Below are 18,497 nucleotides of genomic sequence, written 5' to 3' on the forward strand. Positions count from 1 at the left end.
TTTTACAAAAGCGTTGTTTCTTTTCCCGTAGTGGTTAGAGCTTGGGAGAGATGCAACGACTGAAGCTTCATATGTATAGCTTTTCAACGAGTAATTCCCTAACTTACCTTACCCTTCGGCGGATGCTAGCGCGATGTAGGTACGTCGGTCGTCAAGCTCGGTGTGCTGGACGGTGGATCGTTTGACCGACGACCGATATCCCTCACCGCCAATCGCGGCTCGACCACTAACAATTATCCCAGCTAATACCACTCCACGAGTCCGTACCGACTTCGTGGGGGGGCGAAAATTGTCACGACCCGCAGTCGCAGTTCCTTTTCTTCGACGTAGAATACGGCTTCCACATCGGGTCGAAGAACGGGTGCTACCGAGACCTGTCATGTTAGGCAAACGCCAACGGGCGCTTCGTGAATGCGACGGCCCCTCGCATACAAAACGGCACTGCATTCCCGAAGTGTGCCCCTCCCCGCCCTCAACATCCCAGGACACACGAGACCGGCTCTCTTCCCTTTCTGACGAGATCGTCCTCCGCATCTTTTCGTATCTCTCGATACCGACTCTGCTGGACGTGTCCCTGGTTTCACACCATCTCAATAGACTCGCATCCGACTCCCACATTTGGCGCGCCCACTACTACTCGCGCTTCGTCCTCCCCCGAGCTTTGCGCATCCCCGGCTTCCGCGACGGTTCCAAGCGACATGGGAGTCGCCTGCATTACTCCGCCCGGCGCACCTTCTGGGCCGACGGAGGCGGCGGAAGGCAAGGCGGGCTCGTCGACATGGGGAGGCGGGGCACCGGCGGAGACGGCCCGTCCGTCGATTGGAAGCGCCAATACAAACTACGACATAACTGGGCCAGGGGCAAGGCGACAGTCGAGGAGTTGGATATGAGCGGCGATGAGACTGCGCCGAGGCGAACTTTAGTCAAGGTCGTCGAAGGCATCGCCGTTACTGCTGATACGTCGTCGGGGTTGCGCGCCTGGGACTTGAGGACAAAGGCGCAGATTGTGCAGACCGCACTACAGGACGACGATGATCAGGTACCTGAGCCGACGTGCCTCGCCGTCGATGACCAGCTCCTGGGCGTGGGGAAACTTGACATATGCCTGGGCTTTCTCGACGGTAGCTTTGGCATCTGGAGACTGGACCTGCGCCGGAATGAGATGGAAAGGCGGTACCGGCATGTCAAGTCAAGCAGCGGCGAGCTGATCGGGGTGGCCTATCAACATCCTTTTCTCCTGACAGCTACAGATTCCGTTTTGATATCCCTTTACGATTTCGATGGAGCCTTTCATGACCGTAAAACGCCAGTCCGCAGGAGGAAAGTCCGACCATCGAGCAGAACGCCTGGGGTTGGTAGCGGCGCAGGCATTCTTGATATCGGGTACGAGTCTGATGAGTCCGACGAGCTCGTTGAGGACGACACCGCCGGAAACAGCGCATCGCTTCCCTCGCCCTTGCTTGTAACATCTCTGAAATCACACACGTCAAGAGCCCCGTTGGCTCTCTCCATACGTCGCATGGCCTCTTCGGTGGTCGCCTCCATCGCTTACACTTTTCTAAACCGCGAAGGGTGGTCCATTGGCATTCAGGACCTCCACATTCGTCAGAGCCAGACCGACAGGTCCGAAGTAGCCTCAAGCCGACTGGCGTACGCTTTGCCAGTCCGCTCAAGCCAAGGCTATGCATCCCCTCCAGCGACCCCTTCCAGGCAACCCGAGGGCTCTCTTCTTCGGTCACCGAACTCGACGACTGCGTCCCCCGACGGCCCCACAAGGCTCTGTTACTCCCATCCATATCTCTTAGCGACACTCCCCGACAACACCCTCGTCCTTCACGTATGCACGTCTAATGCCACGGCCCTGTCTATGTCGCCAGGAATCCGCCTCTGGGGCCACACGTCAGGCATCAGCGACGCGGAGATCACGGCCAGGGGCAAAGCTGTGAGCGTGAGCTGCCGCGGCGAAGAGATTCGCGTCTGGGAGCTGGAGGGACGGGCGGGAGGCAACAGCATTGAGGTTCGACCGAGCGTGAATCAGGATGACAGGGACTTGGGCGGTGGGGAGGAACTCGCGGTACGCGCGGATGAGTGGGACAATCGACGTAACTGGGTCGGCTTCGACGACGAAATGGTCATAGTTCTGAAAGAGGCGCGGGGTGGCCGGGAGAGCCTCGTTGTATACGATTTTACGTGAGGACTCGAAATGAGTCACCGGCGACATACAGGGCGCGACCAGGATTCTCCATCTTTGACACGTCGGTATCGGTGCGAGCGAGCTCTAAGGTATGTCATATGCAAAAAAAGACGTCTTGTCAGTTCTACGAGACAGTTTTCATTGCCGGAACCAAAAAGCAGCCATAGGGGGATACTGGCCAATTCCAGAATACCGAGATACTTGTCCACAGTTCTTGCGTTTCGGCCCAGGCGCACAGCCCCCAATCATCAATTCCGTTGGATCACCACGATAACTGATGTCCCTGGATGGGGTTGTGTTGTACCAGGCAACCATTTAAAGCACCCGGTCCTTGTGCCTCACACCTACCCTTTACCTGCTCTATCGACCTCAACACGCACATAGGATACACACGGTGCTAGGACGGTTCGCTGACGCCTGTCTTATGTCTGTACATCCTTGTACCGCATTTGCATCTGGTCGCATGCAGGCCCTTTTCTTGGGCACTCCTATAACTAATGAGGATCATGCCGCGGACACGTGTGGTGGAGCAATTCACATTGAGCCACAAGATGTCGGGAGCCAATGGACTTGGTGAAGCAGCCAGTCAGGATAGGCAACTTGGCAAATTCCGGCCTCGACATGGCTTGTGGTCAAGAAGAACCGCTCAGTACGAACACGAAACGGACGAAACGACTGGCAAGGGCATCCCCGATAAAGGCCAGCACCAGCCAACATAACAAGCATTGGAGGGGACTTGAAACTTGATTCGCCTAATACCGCCATGTTAATTTTTGCATCCAAGTTTTGGAGAAGACACGACACGATGCAGTCAGTCTATGATGGAGGCACAACAACTGGATTTACCTATTCGCTCACGGGTCCTAGTCAGTGCGGTGTCCCAACAAGCTCATCGATCTCTATTACTCTATCTACTACGTCATTAATGCCGAAGACGCCAAAGTCGGACCTGGTGAACAATGGTGAACTTCCCTGCGCTCACGCCGCCGTATCTGCCTACCTTGCTTACATCAGCATGGTAGTCCATTGATCGCCGTCCATGAGTCGCGTCGGGCCGGTGATCAAGCCAACCTTACACGTGTAGATGAGCGTCAGGGACCAGGAACGGGCGAGGAGGACGTGCAGCAGGTGGCAAGTTGGCGACGTCGATCCATCTGGGCGTGTCGGTCGGCTTCTTTTACCCCAACTATTTTTTTATTTTATTTTTCACCTTTTGAGCCGGAAGAGATGGCCATAGGGTCTCTACGGAGCACGTCAAACTTGTCCAATGTTTCTCATTCGACTCGGAACGGTCTTCTGTCCTCTAAACCCTCCGAGCCTGGTAATGATGACGACGTCAGCACATTTTTGTTCGTATGTTGAGTTGAGTCCATTGAAGATAATGCGGGCTGCGCACATGTCCAACGATTGGTTATCGGGGAGTCGTCTGCGAGAGCTGTAACGGCTTCCGAACCTGTCCTGGTGCGGTGCAACCTATGTCAATGCCTGTGTCGTCAGCATCGTTTTAACACTCACTCACTGCCACCGAAAGTCTCAGAGGTATCTCCGTTGACAACTCCTAGGATTGTTCGAGAAGCCGGAGACGTAGCTAGTGTTCGATCGAGTACGGTGCGGTGGCAAGATGAAGAACAGGGCCCACGGATTCCTACATCGTAAAATGGGATGGGACTGGTGGGCTCAGACTTGTCTCTAGTAAATTACACTGCTCAATGCGACCATGGCGAAAATGCATTGGCGAATGGAAGTCTGGATGAACATTCAAGGCTGCTACATGGTAATAGTTGGTTTCCCCTTTCCACTTGCTGGCTCTCAAAGCAGTTCGGAGAGAATACTCCTTCTCCCTCGCCTGGGGAGATCACATCTTCAAGATTAGAATGTAATTACATGCCGCTGCAATGGCAATTCCTCGTATTGGGAATCGAAGGCTGTGTACCCGAACAAGTGCATCACCACACAGCGCGTTGTAACTTGTGCGTGCGTGTCCATTCTGATCATCAACAGCGAATAGCAAAACAATGCCGTCGAAGAGACTTGAGCTTACGGACCATCTACATCACAGATAATATTATTTGCGACGTATCGAAAGAAAGAAGGCCTCCTTGTCAACACTCCATTGCTATTATATCTTTCCTGCGCTGGTGGGGGAGGCCATGTCCGGGTAGGGGGTACACTTAGAAATGTAGAGAGGGGCAACGGTCAACCAGTGGGGTCGCTGGCGGCTGGCGTAGGCCAGGCAGGGCACGGACTCCGCGTGGGTCAAGGAGGAGTAGGTATAAGGCCCGGGATGCCCACACGTATGGTGGAGGTACGTCAGTGCGCTATTCGCAGATAGCTTCTACGAAAGTACAGAACATTGTACTCCGTACATCCCAAGAAGGAGGGGTTACGGGTCTATCGCGGGGTACCTACCTTACAGAGAAGCCAATTCCACTTTCCTATTTGACGACTTCAGACGTACTAATTAATTACCTAAGGTACCTACCAAATGGTAAGACTAGGCCAGGTCAGTATGAGGGCGGCGTTGGGCGCCTTGGGCCTCTCCTCACAATACAGTGTCTTTTGAACTCACCCCTCTTTTCAGTTTCAAATCCCAGAGCACTACGTTGTACCCAGAGAACAGTAATGTCAGTTCAGACTTGAATATGGCGAATAATGGAATTGAGAGGGGGAGGTATTGAGAGGCGGAGAAAGGTGTGAGAAACAAGGACGGCCAATGCAACGTAATTCGATAGGTCCCTTCCCTGCTGAAAAAGCATGTGAATTGACATCATGGGAAAGACATCCATTTGTTGGTGTGTGTGCAGAGGTACGCCCGTGCGCGAACTGTGGGATACCACCCATGCCCCCCCCCTTCATGTACCCCATGTAGCGTAATTACCGTCTTATCAAAGCGAATCTATCTTCCTCAGATGATGAACGTCAAGTGATCTTACCGTTTCACTGTCACGGGAGTTGGGGGGGGGGGGGGAATACGACAACGGACGAGCATGACCGTCTGTTCAGATGACAGGAGGGACGCGACCCGGGCCGGCGCCACCGTCTTCCGTCAAGGATGGTAGTAGACGTTGATGATGGTGGTGTAGCAAACTGGGAGCGCGCCATTCGCAAAACCGTTAGAATGAGTGAGGGGAGGCCGTGGTGGTGAAGAAAAACCAAAGCCGCCTGGGAGAGAGCTCAGCTTGAGATGGCGCGGGGTTGGTGAGACCTTCGCTCATCGGAGTGGCTCACCAGGACTATTACCCAATACTTGGCGGGGTCATGTGGGACTGCTGGGGATGCACACGACACGAATAGCCCGCGTCGAGAAAGTAGACAGTTATCACCGTCGGGGAGCGAGACTGTCGAGCCTGGGTTTGAGGGCGCAGTTCCATCATGGAGGTTTGTCAATCCGAGGGGGCTGGAGTCGTTTGGCGAACGTTCTGAGCCCCGGTGTGTGCCGGGACTTGGGTATTGGTCCAGGTTCAATCGGTCGAAGACTGGCTCAGCACTTTGTATTCGTAATACCTCTCAACAGTCGGGATGGTTGTTGAATCAACGGAGTTAGGGGCGCTATAATTGTCCCGTTCCTCACCACGCCAGGTCGTCATCCAAAACCAAACCTGGGAATCTCGGAGTTAATGGAGAGTGAAATGCCAGGGCACACACGTAAGCTTGTTCGGGCTGAGGTGATTGACGACGCCAATGACTTGACTTAATTAACCCCAATCTCCGAAGAAGGGGAGGGGAGGAAGGGAGATCTCGCGGGATGCCTAGCATCATGCCCAGTCTATCGGTAGATGCCTAGAATCACTTCCCGCAATGGGATACTGGTATCACGACACAGATCATGAGTTTGCTGGGTTGCAAATGGGGAGATGCGAGATAATACTTGACCAGTAGTTAATAATTAACCTAGGTAGAGTTGCGGATTGGATTTCGCTATCACATCAGCTCTTAGCATGAAGTCTGCGGGCGACTCAACGGTGCGTCCGTCAGGTCCTGACCGCCACTGTATATGTACGTACCAGTACTTCCTCTCACCAAACAGTACAACATGCTTTTCTCCTGCCCATGGCATGTGAGATAGCGGAGATATGGCAATGCTTATCGATAAGTGGCGATCATTCAATACCTTAACACTAGTCCCAAAACAATATAACGTCATGGTCCCTTATTAAGAACGTGATGCTCCAGGCAACCAATTGACTTTCCTTTCGGAAGACGACCATGCCTCCGGCAGTGTGACTCACATTGGCCTTCCCTCTTCCCTCATCCAACCATATCGCAATCACCACCCCTCAGTTCCGACGTCTCCTACCAGCGCAATTGGCTTCACGGTGCGGGCATACGCAACAAGCTCCTCTGCAATAATGCAATTGAAGAACCTATGTGGTCCATCCAAGCTTCGAATCTACAGGACAGGGACCACAACCGCCGACAGCAAAGTGAGGTGGAGAGCGGTGTGGCAAACCTAGGATTTCAGACGTGCCAGCAATTCTTTGCAGTGCTTTGCAGTGCTTTGTTGTCCTTGCTCCGGTATGGGGATAGTGAGAAAGAGCGCTTGACTGGCTGGTTCTAATGCTTCCTGTTGGTACTTGGGCGGTCAGAATTTTGGGGGCCATGACAGAGGCCCAATTCCGGACGATGGATACCCATTGGTCAATGGCCCTTTCTTTCTCTAGTGTTTTGTTCCTTTGCCATCCCCCTTTTTTCGTCTTTTTGAAACGGATCTCTGATATGCGGACCCCCTAGGTAGTTCAGGACGTTTCCTATCGGAGGCTGCCATTTGCCCAAGTATCGCATGCATCGCATGGGCCTCTGTTCCCGTTTGTTTTCGTGGTTACCGCACCCGGTCAATTCGACACGGAATCGGCTTTGTACGACACCTACCAAGATGCGATTTCTCTGCTTCAAGGTATGCATGAGTTGTTCTTGCATTGCCTTATGCATTGGGACACGGCAGGTGGGCTGTTCCGATGCCATCTGCATCTAGGAGCTAATTAGCGCTGTTCCATCTTCTCTGGAAGCATTATCTGGCCCTCTGCCTTGGGGTTGTGCCTGGTATCTCGTGTGAGACTCCCTCCAAAGTCCGTTGCCACAATGCCTTTGCATACCCAGCCAGACTATTAAGTATAAGATTTCTTCGTGCTCCTCGCTCCCCTTGTCTCCTTATCCCGTCTCTTCGTTTTTCATACGCTTAGAGTTAAGACAAAACACACACTACACACCCTTCGGTCTCGGACTTGCATTGAATCTTTATTGCGTGATTCATATTCTAAACCCTGGGATTCAACAAGTCCCTTTGAGCATAACCCCCCCCCCCCCTGGAGCTCGGGGTGATGGTCTCGGAGCAAGTTGCTTAGTGCCATTATCACATTATTTTGAGGCTCCCATTTCGTTCGTTCTCTTTAGTAGGCGATCCATCGACACTTCACTCCAATATCCCCATGACCGATGCTCGATTTACGAGATTAAAAGCAGCGCCGCCCGGTTCATTCATGTGGTTCCGAACTTTGGCTGGAGATAGCCCGAGGCATATAAAAATGTAATACCTTGAAACATAATGCTATGCCCTTTTGACATGATTTCGCTCCTGGTTCTTTTAATATTCTTCTCAAGCAAGGACTGGGGTAAATCGCAGGTCAATCCAGAGCAGCGAAGCTGCTAGTTATATACCATGTCCGACATAAGGGTCTTTGCTGGTCCATTGCAGCCTCCATCACTGACCTACGGCGTATGTGCTGCTTGATGGTCGGAAGTACCCCAGGGTGCAAAGTACTCCAGGTACTTGTCCAAAAATACCCTAAATTTCACTCATGGTCCCGCATGATGCGAGAATACCTGTGTACGTGCAACGTACACAAGTGCGGGCACACCCCATATTTGACACCACCCCCATCCGCGCTGACCTACGTGTAGTGTATATTCGCATTTGCAATGACACCCCCCCCTGAATTCGCCAGCGGCTTAAGATTCCAATGGGTTTCTGATGGGTTTCCCTGGATTCCCTGGAACATTACAAAAAGAAAAATTCTATTATATGGCACTACCCGCACTGCTGAAACCATCTTTCTTCTTTGACGGTTCAGTGTATGAAAATATGACCCGAAGTAGGTGGTGTGGCGGCCCTGTTGCCCTGGTCAAGTGACTGTGGTCTGCCTGATAGGCGAGTATGAAAGGCGATAATGGAAATGGGGAAATGGGGAAGTGGAAGAGGGGTGTGCGCAATACAAAGAGTAAGATGGGCCACATTGGGCATCCAAGGTGGGATGACACGGAAGCAGGGCACGAGGCAGCCGTGGTCGCGGGGACAGGGGGGAGAGGGTCGTGAGTGGGGCGTGTGAGTCGAAGGGGGGGTGTGGGGGAGGGTGACTCCGCCTCCCAGCATATGGTCCACGGTCCACGTCTTTACCGCCGCTGCCTTTTTGGATCCTGTCTCGGCGTCTGACACGGGGTTACCTGACGATTTCAGGACCCTTGATGGGTGGGAAAGCATTGGTGCCTTCCTGGGTAATGAATGACCCCCTCTCCCCCCCCCTTCCCTTCTCTTCAATTATCAAGAAACCTCCGTTTCACTCCAGTCCTTGGCCCTGGCGACTTCTTTTAACAACACTGTCGCCGTTTCATCCTTCTTTTCTTCTACTAAAGACCTTCTCCTTCTGTCATATTACTCGCCTCTTCGGACTGCCGTGCTGTTACTGTTTTTCGTCCTCGCCTCCGCATTTCTAGCCTCATTGTCACCCACGATTGTCACTCCCTTACTGTGGTAGATTGGCCCATTAACACACAAAGAGGGGAGGGACCGACCAACGCATTGTCCAGTCACCCACTTTCGCCGCCCAAGTGCCCAAGCGCCGCCCACGCCCCTGTCGGCCATTTATCACGCCTAACAAAGCCCATACCCTGATGAATAAAAAGACTCTTGGTTGTCGGTTAAGAAGAATCAACTGATTCTTTCCTCATCCCCTCTTTCCCCCGCTTTGCTGTTCTGGTCAATTTGTCGATTGCAAACCGCAATATCACTCGTCAGCCGCATTTCCCTGTCCTACAGACGGACCATAAGACTCGCGCAGGTCGTCTCGCTTCGGTCGATGACCGAACAACCCATTCCATTGACTAAAGATACCATTGACAAATCGGCGGATCAATCGGACCACCCTAATATATGAGGGAGAAAACACACGCAGTAATTGATTGCGTTCTCTTCTGGTCACTTCGATTTGGACTGGCGAATTGGTCCAGTTCGCCCTATTAAAAGGCCCTTAATTCGCCCCACTTCGATTGGCTTCCGTTCCAGCCCCTTCGGCCAGACATCTCCGTTTAACTCCATCGTTTACCATCGGAAACAAACGCCTCCCTCTCCACCCTCCAACTGATTGATACACATATATCTAAACTCGCCACTTACAACGGTCATCACAACGATGGCTGACAAACACACTTTTGGCACCCAGCGACGCCTTCTCTCTTCTTATGAGATTCCCTCTTCTTCCCAAAAAATGTTTTCTTCCTTCTCCAACATCAAAGTTTTGTCCAGCACTTTGTCGCCATCACCAATACCGGCTTCGGCCATTAACGCCATCAACATGGCGCTCTCAAACCAGCAGAACCCCGCGTCAGCGGGTACCAGTAATCTGAAGCAGAAAGCTCTTGAAATCAGCAACCTTATGTCGCCGCCAGACCCCCCGCCCTTTGAGAATTTCAATCAGACGACCGTTCGCACCTCTACCCCGCCCGCTTTCAAGACATCACAACCTGAGGTCGACCTTCGAAAGGACCAAGATGCGAAGGAGCCAATGTCCCCTCCCGTCTCCCCCGACACAGGGCGCGACAGGATTACTCTTGAGACCACGGGGGACAATGCCGTCAAAGACCCAATCCTCTACCCTCCAGAGGACTCGGTTTCTAGCCCTCCTCAGCAACCCCTGTTCCCTTCCTCCGAGTCAGCTGAGCATCGTCGCATTGTTGACCGCCACATTGCTTCTCGGAACACGGCATTGTTTGGCGGGGCTTCGCCTCCTAGGCGCGAACACTACGAGCTCACTCTCCAATTCAAGTCCCAGATCATGCTTCTCTACACGAAAAATAGGAGAGCATGGATGGAGAAAGAGCGGGCACTGCTCATCAAGGACAGAGAGGCCATTCGAGATCGGTGGAGCAACAAGAGGTATCCAGCCCTGGCCCCAGCCAAATCTTCAAAGGCGCCCACGAGGATTCATCAACCTACCAAGGCCGTGCGAAATAGCGGCGTCACGAAGCCCGGCCGCATCGTCAAGCCCCTCTCCGCAAACCGATCTCCTCTCCCGCCACACAGCTCAGCAAAGCATGTCGGTTCCCCGCCTGAACCAAGCCGACGCACTGTGGCCCCCAATCGCGAAGACCGCGACTTCAGAGCGCTTCCCGATTATTGCCCGCCCATCAGCTCGCTTCCCAATAAGACTAACAGTCTCAAAGTGGACTGGAAGGGGGCTCCCGTGGACCTCAGTAGCGACCCCAATGCGCACTTGCTTCACCCCGACGAACTGAGCCTAGCGGCCAACTTGCGACTGGACTGCGCGACCTACCTCACCAGCAAGCGTCGGATTTTCATCCGTCGCCTGGAGTGCGCCAGGATAGGGAAGGAGTTCCGGAAGACAGACGCTCAGCAGGCCTGCAAGATCGACGTCAACAAGGCCTCGAAGCTCTGGACTGCCTTTGAGAAGGTCGGCTGGTTGGACTTGAAGTGGATGAAGTCTTTTGTTTAAGAGGGTGGCGAGAACCCCGTTGGGACGGGAGCATTCAACTCCTCCCTTTCCCCGCAGCATTAAACAGACCAGCTGGCATGATCTATCAGCTTTATGATGATGAGTTTCGACACGAGATATGACACGACATTGAGGAGGATAATGATGAGGATGGGCTTATGACGTACTGTCTCCCGATCCTCACTCACGTGGCTCTTATTCTGATTTCCTTACCTTTTGTTTTGCGACGGATCTCTTGGGTGGGTACAGATTGGTATCTGGGGCTGGCATGGGCTATCGGCATGGACATGGACATGGACATGGATACGGACATGAGCATCAGCATTGGCATCGGCACACACATCACGGCACGGTTGAATCTGGTTGGACACGCATGAGCATCGGGAAATCCTCGCCATGATACCCGGAGTGCACGACAGAAACAGGAATTTCTCCCCCATCTCGTCATCCCCACTCCACGACATTTCCTTCTCCCTTTCGGCCTTTCCCGTTTTTCTTTTTCTTTTTCTTTTGTCTTGGCATTCTCAGGACGGTCAGGTTGAGTTCAGGTCCGGTTTCAGCATTCGACCGACATACCCCAATTGCTTGTTTTCTTTACTCCTCCGCGAGGTATTGCATGGGCATTGGCGTTATACGTTTGCCTCCCAAGGCTGTGTTGGCAGAGGCGGTCAGGGAAGGGGCTAGTTAGTTTTGGGATGTGATCAGATTTAAATGAAATCGGATGTTTCCCCCTTTCCACTGAGAACCACCTGTTTGCCTCCTTCCCAAGAGGATCACCAAATCAATAGTAGACGTTTGCCTCTTTCCCGTTACGCACAACTAGTCGCCAACTTGGCTCCTGCTGTCAACGAAATGCAAACCAGTCATTCATTCTACATTCTGTGGGTGATTCGCAGGGTTCGACCCCGTCGACGTGCTGCCACGATCACTGCGGCGAGGTGTAGTCGGTAACGACACGACGATGTCATCGATACGTGTTTCACCACCACCGGCGGTTCGGATTACCTTGGCGCCATTTTTCAGCCCTACGATCGGGATCATCTTAACGTCTACATAGGTGAGGTACAGCGGGTCCGGCCCCCCCGCCCCCGGTCGTTTCCCCCAGGAATTCCCAAGGGAACGGCGCATGGCGCAGCGGGCCAACCGTACCGATTAACAAAACCCATGTGGGCGGGCTGGGTCAAGGTGTGACAGAATCCGTTCCCGTCCCGGGGGCCCCACTGGGCCAAAGTCACCACCACAGCCGAGTCATCCTCACTCATCGTCCCAATAAGGAAAGACACTGGCGTATTCTAAATTGAGGGGACTGATGGTCTGAGGACCGAGCTTTATGACATCCAGAGCAATACGTCTATGAGAGTGAGGACGGCCAACTTCTTTCTATGTCTGGATGTCTTCACGGCTTGCTCATTTCCCGGGACTCACATGGGGGGCATAGGAGACTTGGCGACACCGGACAAAGACGCAGAGCTTCCTCAGGCATCAACATTGCCCCCATTCTTTTTTTCTTTTTCTTTTTTCCTCTTTTCTTTCTGACCTTTCCTTATTACCTGCAGGTTGCTTCAAGTTATCTACCTATTCTGTTCTCATGACTCGCAGCAAATTTGTTCGTTTGAAGATTGCGTTGTCCGGCCACAGCGATAAGCATGATGATCCTTCCCAGGTTGTCGTATCTCATGCCGACTCTATGCTCGTCGTGGCATGCTCTAGACTGGTCGAAACAAAACGACAAACGACAAGGACCTCCTTGCAACCTCCGGTCCGGCTATTTGCCGCGGGAATACCGGGTCACCGTGCGTCATGCTGCATGGGTGCTCCTGCAACCTCCGCCAGGGAGTAGGGGGTGTCGTTAGGGGCCGTACATGGTCAACCACAGGCAAACGAGGGAAACATCAAACATAAAAGACCACATCATTTATCATTATCATTAAAGCTATTACGCGAACAATTTGGCTTGTCATGTCGCCCTCCTCCTAGCTAAGATCCGATGCATGAGGACAGATGTGTCATTCCATCAGAGCCCAGCGACCAGGGTGTAACCGCCATCCACGGCTATGTTCTGGCCATTAAGGTACTGATTGCAAGCCAGGAACAGCACGGCAGAAGCCATATCCTCGTCCTGACCAGGACGTCCAGCGGGGACCTTGCCTTCGTACTTGTCCTTGGCCAGACCGCTCTTCTGGGTCTCGTCGGATTCGCCGGCGGTCATCTCGCTGGGGAAGACGCCAGGAGCGATGCTGTTGACCCGGATGGGGATATTGTTGGCGGCGAGTTCAGCGGCCAGCATGCGGTTGATGTGGATGGCGGCGGCTTTGGAGGCGTTGTAAGCGAAATGGTGCTGAGCGGTCTTGACCATGCCGCTGATGCTGGTGATGTTGACGATGGTGCCGGACCAGCCGGGGTGGCGCTCGGTGGACCGCTGCAGGTGAGGCAGGAAGGCCACGGAGACAAAATAGACGCCGGCGACGTTGGTCCGGTGGACATTGTCCCAGTCCTCGAAGTTGGCTGACTTGTCGTCGAAGAGCTTGCTCTTCATCTCCTGGGCCGAGCTGGCCTCTGTCTCAAAAGTCGCCGAGCTGATGCCAGCGTTGTTGACAAGGATGCACAGGCACGGTTCTCGCGACTCAATCTCCGAGACGAGTCGTGCCACGTCCTCCTTGTTGGTCACGTCGGCCGGGATGCCAATAATCTCGCCGCTGATATTCTTGTTGTACGTGTTGACTACGGTATCGAGCTTTTCCTTGTTGCGGCCCGTGATGTACACCTTGGCACCGTTGCCAGCCAGGGCTTGGGTAGCCATGAGGCCGATGCCAGAGCCACCGCCTAAAACAAATGTTTGTCAACGGCAATGTTGAATGATTTTGTGTGCCTCGTATTAATTTTATTTTCTTCTTTCTAAAGAAAACAAAAACGCATTCCCCCTTTTCTCCTGTGATTCGTTTTCCCTCTCGACATGGAGAAGTACATACCGGTGACGAGAGCGACCCTCCCCGACAGGTTGAACAGGTGGTCACGGGCGAAGAGCTTATTGCCCTCAGGGCCAGACGTCTTTTGAGTCGACATGTTGGCTCTCCGGTTGTTTTGTAGGTTGTTTGGAGGCGTAAATGGGGATCTGAAGACTGGAATTTGTTGTTTGCGGTTGGATAGAGAACAAGGTCGGCTTCGTAAGACAGTGCTACACTGACGAGATTGAAGAAAGGAAAGGGGGAGAAGATGAGTGCAGCGTCCGTTGATGTGCTGTAGTATTTGAGATGCTTGGGGGGTAAGCGGGAGGGCACGGCATTTGAGGCTCATGATGACGTTTACAGTTCTTACTTCGTATAAATTGAAACAACTCAAGACGTCAATACCATCGATAGCTTAACAATCAAACGGTGCCGAATCCCAACAGAAGAGAAAGAGCTCCCTCTTGTAGCCCTCCTACTTGCTTCTTTTCAGCCGAGAGCTACGAGTTATACGTCAAGGAGAAAGAGCCACCCTATTCCATGACGACATGGATCGATGCATGCCCCTGCTATCATATTCTATCACGTAAGCCACGGTATGGTGACCTCCTATTGGTTGGAGGTGTCCCACTATCCTCGCTTAGAAGGTAGTAGATATATTTAGGATATATATACCCGCCCCCTTTTCCTTTCTCTTTTATATATAATATAATTATATATTTCCTAAATTAACGCTTTATATAAGTACTCGCCCGTTAATTTAATAGTTATAAGCCCGGGTAATAGTAGTAACTAGTAACTTCCTACTAATCTATTATCTATATCTATTTTTATATACTTCTATAGTATTACGGAGCCCTTTTACGCTCTCTCTTTTAATAATAAGCTTTTATTCGCTAAACCCTTACTTAATACTATATCGAATAAGCTCGAGATCACGGCTAAAGCGCTCGGTATCCCGCGCCTTAAATCTACGCGGTAATAGGCCGATTAGATCTTTTATATCTAATCGTATACGCAGGGGATAAAGGTTTAGGTATTACTTAATCCTAGCTAAAATGATTAGCTAGATAACCGTCCTAAGTATATTATATCTAAATCTCTGGATTAATTACGCGAATAGTATTTCTAAAACGAGGGCGATAATACTATTATACCCTTAATATAGGACCTTATACACCTCGCCGAAATTAAGAATTAGTAGATTATAGCCTAGAATTAAAAGCTCGGTTACTTTATTAAGGCGCTTAATAAGGCTAATTAATTACTTAAAACTATTATAGAGACCTTTACTTATTAAGAGGCTATCGAAAAGGCTATTAAGAAGTATCCTAGCTATAATAAAGATAAGTAAAACTAATATTTTATATTACGTTACGTGATAAAGGAACTTAAGAATAGCTTCGCTCCGAATAGTATTTATATACAAGAAGAGGTAAGACGAGTATACGAAAAGTATTTATGAAACGCTTATTAAGCTAATACTAAAGTGGCTATATAGTATACGGAGTAGAATGCCCTTATTAAACGCGTATATTAGTAAAAGATAGCTAAGATTAAAGGACCTACTATTATTTAGAACTTCGTTATAGTAGTTAGATGGAAGTTTACGCCTATTTAGGCAGAAACTAAGCTTTAGGAGCTAGTAATAAAAAAGGTCCGCGGCGATAAGATTTCCAATCTTTTAATATACGGCCACGAGTTTAACGCTATTATAAGCGCTCTAACTATAAATAGCACGCGCTATAACGTTTACGCTACCCTAGGAGACTACTTAGATAATAATAAAGGCGGAAAAAAGCCTAAGAAGAAGAGTATTAATTACCCTTATTAACGCGAATATATATAGAAGCCCGAGTAATATAATAAGCTAGAGTACGCTCTAACCGGAAAATATAAGTAAAGATCTACTACCTATGTTAACGGTAAATAGTATAAGGAGATACGGAAGGAGATTAAGCTCCTAAAGTAGAAGAGCTTACGTGAAAAACTATAGAAAAAGAGATAGGAAAGCTTAAAGAGCGGTAGTAGTAAGGGTAAAGATAGGTATCCTAGAAACGTTATTATAACTATCCTGGATCCCGCCCTTATTTATACTATAAAAAAGGTCCCTAGGATCTACGCTACGCTCCGACTAGGCCCCTACCCGCTCTTATAAAGTACTCTTCTTAATAATTACGGCGTAACTCACCTTATAAACTTAATCGACCTGCTTATTCTAGATTCCTTTATTCCTATAAAAGGATCTATTAAATCCGGTATAACCGACTTTCCGATTATTAGTAAAGGTAAACAGATTCTTAAGGGAATTCTTAATAGGCCTTTAGGTGCTCTGAAGGCTAACTTAGAGCTTAACGATATAGTTATTATAAAGGGATTTTGTACGAATATTATATCGGAAGCTCTAATATATAAGGTTAGGATCTAGTATTCGGTTATAACTATTTATTATATTTTAGAATAGCGGAGAAGAGCGTGGTCTTATTAAAGCTGCTTCGATGCTTTAATATAACTATCCTTTAGTATAAGCGAATTTTATCTTTTTCTTCTTTTTATTCGTTATTCTAACTAATACTATATAGTGTTATTCCGATTAACTATGACTATTAGTATATACTTATTATAATAGTTAATTAATTAATAAGAGTTTACCGATACTACCGACCTTCTTATAACCCTCCTTATCTATAAGTCGATAAAGAATACTTATAGCACTTAAAAGCAGGCTATCTTAGACTAGACGTTCTACGAGTATTAGTTTATAACGCTAGGAATATATTAATTAAGGGAACTAAGCGGATAGACTACGAGATATACTCTAGAACCTAGGCACGTTAAGTTATATCTCGATACACGTTAGAATACCGCTCCCTATAACCGTTTTAGCGTATTTATTAGGGTCTTTAAAAGCTACCTAAAAGCTATAACGGTATACGATATCTTCTTATAATATAGAATAAATATAGCGGCTGGATCTACGTGCTGTCTTTAGCTTTAAAAAACAGCGTTACGGTTTATAACGCGCTATAAGCCTTCGAATAATAGGTCAATCGGCAGTTTATATTATATATCTATAAGATACGTAGTGATAATAAGCCCTTAATTGTTAACCTAGCAGGGGATTTAATAATCTAGCTATAGGCGAGTAGTTAAGGGATCGATATAGAAATCGTACCGCCCTATACCTATAAACTAAATAGAGGTAGCGAAAGAGCCGGTTAACTAAATATTATAAAGTCTAACGCTATACTTAACGGAGCAGGAATTCCCCTAGATAAATAGCTAGAGAGTACTAAAATAGTAGCATTATTATATAATATAAGTCCCTTATAACGACACGGTTAGAAATCCCTAATAGAAATTCTTAACTTATAGTTTAGAGATAATACGCCGATTCCGGTAAAAGAGTATATAGCCGACCTATACCCTAATTAGAGTAGTATTTATACCTACGGCTACCGTGCCTATCTAATAGCGAGGGATAAAGAGGCTAGGAGGAATAAGAAACTATATAAGGTTTAACTAAGGGGATATATTAGGTATCTTATAGGTTACATTACCTATAATATTTACCGAGTATAGATTCTATAGCTTTAGAAGGTTATTATAACGCGTAATATATAGTTTAATAAGCACCTGTTTTATAAACTATAACACGAAAAAGCAGAATAGATCCCGGAGCCTAAGGCGAGAAACTAGCTTATAACTTATGAAATATAAGAAGATAAAGATAACTACTTTATTCTATAGGCCTACCCTCTGGGTAGATTAATTAATAGCATATTTTTTAGAGAATAAGCTGAGTCCACGGGTTTAAACTCGCGGGTAGGAGTAGTAAAGGCTAAAATAAACGTTTTATCGCTATTACTAGATATAGACGTACCTAGTATACCCGAACCGCCCGTAACAGGACTTTAAACCCTACTCGTAATACTTAATCCTTAGAGTAGGAATCTTTAGGTTATAAATATAAAGCCGTAATCTTTGGAGGAACTCTTAATTAATAATTCTTCCGACTAATAAGATAATAGAGCGGCTATATAAGAAGATACCGTAATAGATACGCTAGGATTATATATACTAGAGCTTAATACGGATACTTTAACGATTTTAACTATAAAAAGGAGTATATAGGCGACGGTATAGGGACGAGCTACCCCTAATCCGAACCACGGTACTAGCTAAACTATAGCGTCCAGATCTAGACTACCTATCCGACCGACTCCTAAGGTAACCGCCTACTAAAGGAAATAGAGTATACTAGTAAAGGAAGTAACGCGCGCTAGGACGGGCTAAAAAGACTTCTAACCTTTAATTTAATAAGTCTTAGAGTAGCCGATACTAAAATAAATACCCGTTCGAATACTAATAAAAAGGCTATAACGTTACCGAAGCCCTTAATTAACGGCAGGGTTTATCGCGACTATCTAAAGGCTATACTAAGATACTAATAAAAGCTTACTAACTACTCGATATATAAACGGTTTAAGGAAGCCGTGTAAAAGGATGTAAATAAGCTAATTAAGAAGTATATATAAAAAGAAATTAAGCGCTTAGAGGCGAAGTTAAAGCCTTTTCTATTAAAGTGGGTTTTTACCTATAAGTTTAACTCAGACGGATATCTTAAACGATATA

The 18,497-nt window shown here is 48.8% G+C and overlaps 5 protein-coding genes across 5 annotated transcripts; 2 read left to right on the plus strand and 3 right to left on the minus strand.

Moving 5' to 3' along the window:
* Positions 1-50: 50 nt before the first annotated feature.
* On the plus strand, positions 51-2,194 carry SODALDRAFT_338861 (F-box domain-containing protein; the record flags this gene model as incomplete). The annotated part of the gene is made up of 2 exons (XM_028612810.1): positions 51-135; positions 387-2,194. The coding sequence occupies 2 exons, from the start codon at positions 51-53 to the stop codon at positions 2,192-2,194; spliced, it is 1,893 nt and encodes a 630-aa protein (XP_028469399.1).
* Positions 2,195-9,759: 7,565 nt separating this feature from the next.
* On the plus strand, positions 9,760-10,917 carry SODALDRAFT_338862 (hypothetical protein; the record flags this gene model as incomplete). The annotated part of the gene is made up of 2 exons (XM_028612811.1): positions 9,760-9,888; positions 9,949-10,917. 2 exons carry the CDS (start codon positions 9,760-9,762, stop codon positions 10,915-10,917), a joined length of 1,098 nt encoding a protein of 365 aa, XP_028469400.1.
* Positions 10,918-10,976: 59 nt separating this feature from the next.
* On the minus strand, positions 10,977-11,381 carry SODALDRAFT_357656 (hypothetical protein; the record flags this gene model as incomplete). The annotated part of the gene is made up of 3 exons (XM_028614025.1): positions 10,977-11,083; positions 11,146-11,276; positions 11,332-11,381. 3 exons carry the CDS (start codon positions 11,379-11,381, stop codon positions 10,977-10,979), a joined length of 288 nt encoding a protein of 95 aa, XP_028469401.1.
* Positions 11,382-11,698: 317 nt separating this feature from the next.
* Positions 11,699-12,719, minus strand: SODALDRAFT_357657 (hypothetical protein; the record flags this gene model as incomplete). Its single annotated transcript, XM_028614026.1, has 7 exons — positions 11,699-11,758; positions 11,794-11,922; positions 11,984-12,092; positions 12,176-12,268; positions 12,343-12,391; positions 12,511-12,628; positions 12,672-12,719. The coding sequence occupies 7 exons, from the start codon at positions 12,717-12,719 to the stop codon at positions 11,699-11,701; spliced, it is 606 nt and encodes a 201-aa protein (XP_028469402.1).
* A 212-nt stretch (positions 12,720-12,931) lies between these two features.
* SODALDRAFT_270987 (rhamnolipids biosynthesis 3-oxoacyl-reductase) lies at positions 12,932-13,980 on the minus strand (the record flags this gene model as incomplete). Its single annotated transcript, XM_028607745.1, has 2 exons — positions 12,932-13,740; positions 13,887-13,980. The coding sequence occupies 2 exons, from the start codon at positions 13,978-13,980 to the stop codon at positions 12,932-12,934; spliced, it is 903 nt and encodes a 300-aa protein (XP_028469403.1).
* Positions 13,981-18,497: the final 4,517 nt, after the last annotated feature.

This window comes from Sodiomyces alkalinus (assembly GCF_003711515.1).
Source record: "Sodiomyces alkalinus F11 unplaced genomic scaffold SODALscaffold_2, whole genome shotgun sequence".
Taxonomy (NCBI): Eukaryota; Fungi; Ascomycota; class Sordariomycetes; order Glomerellales; family Plectosphaerellaceae; genus Sodiomyces; species Sodiomyces alkalinus.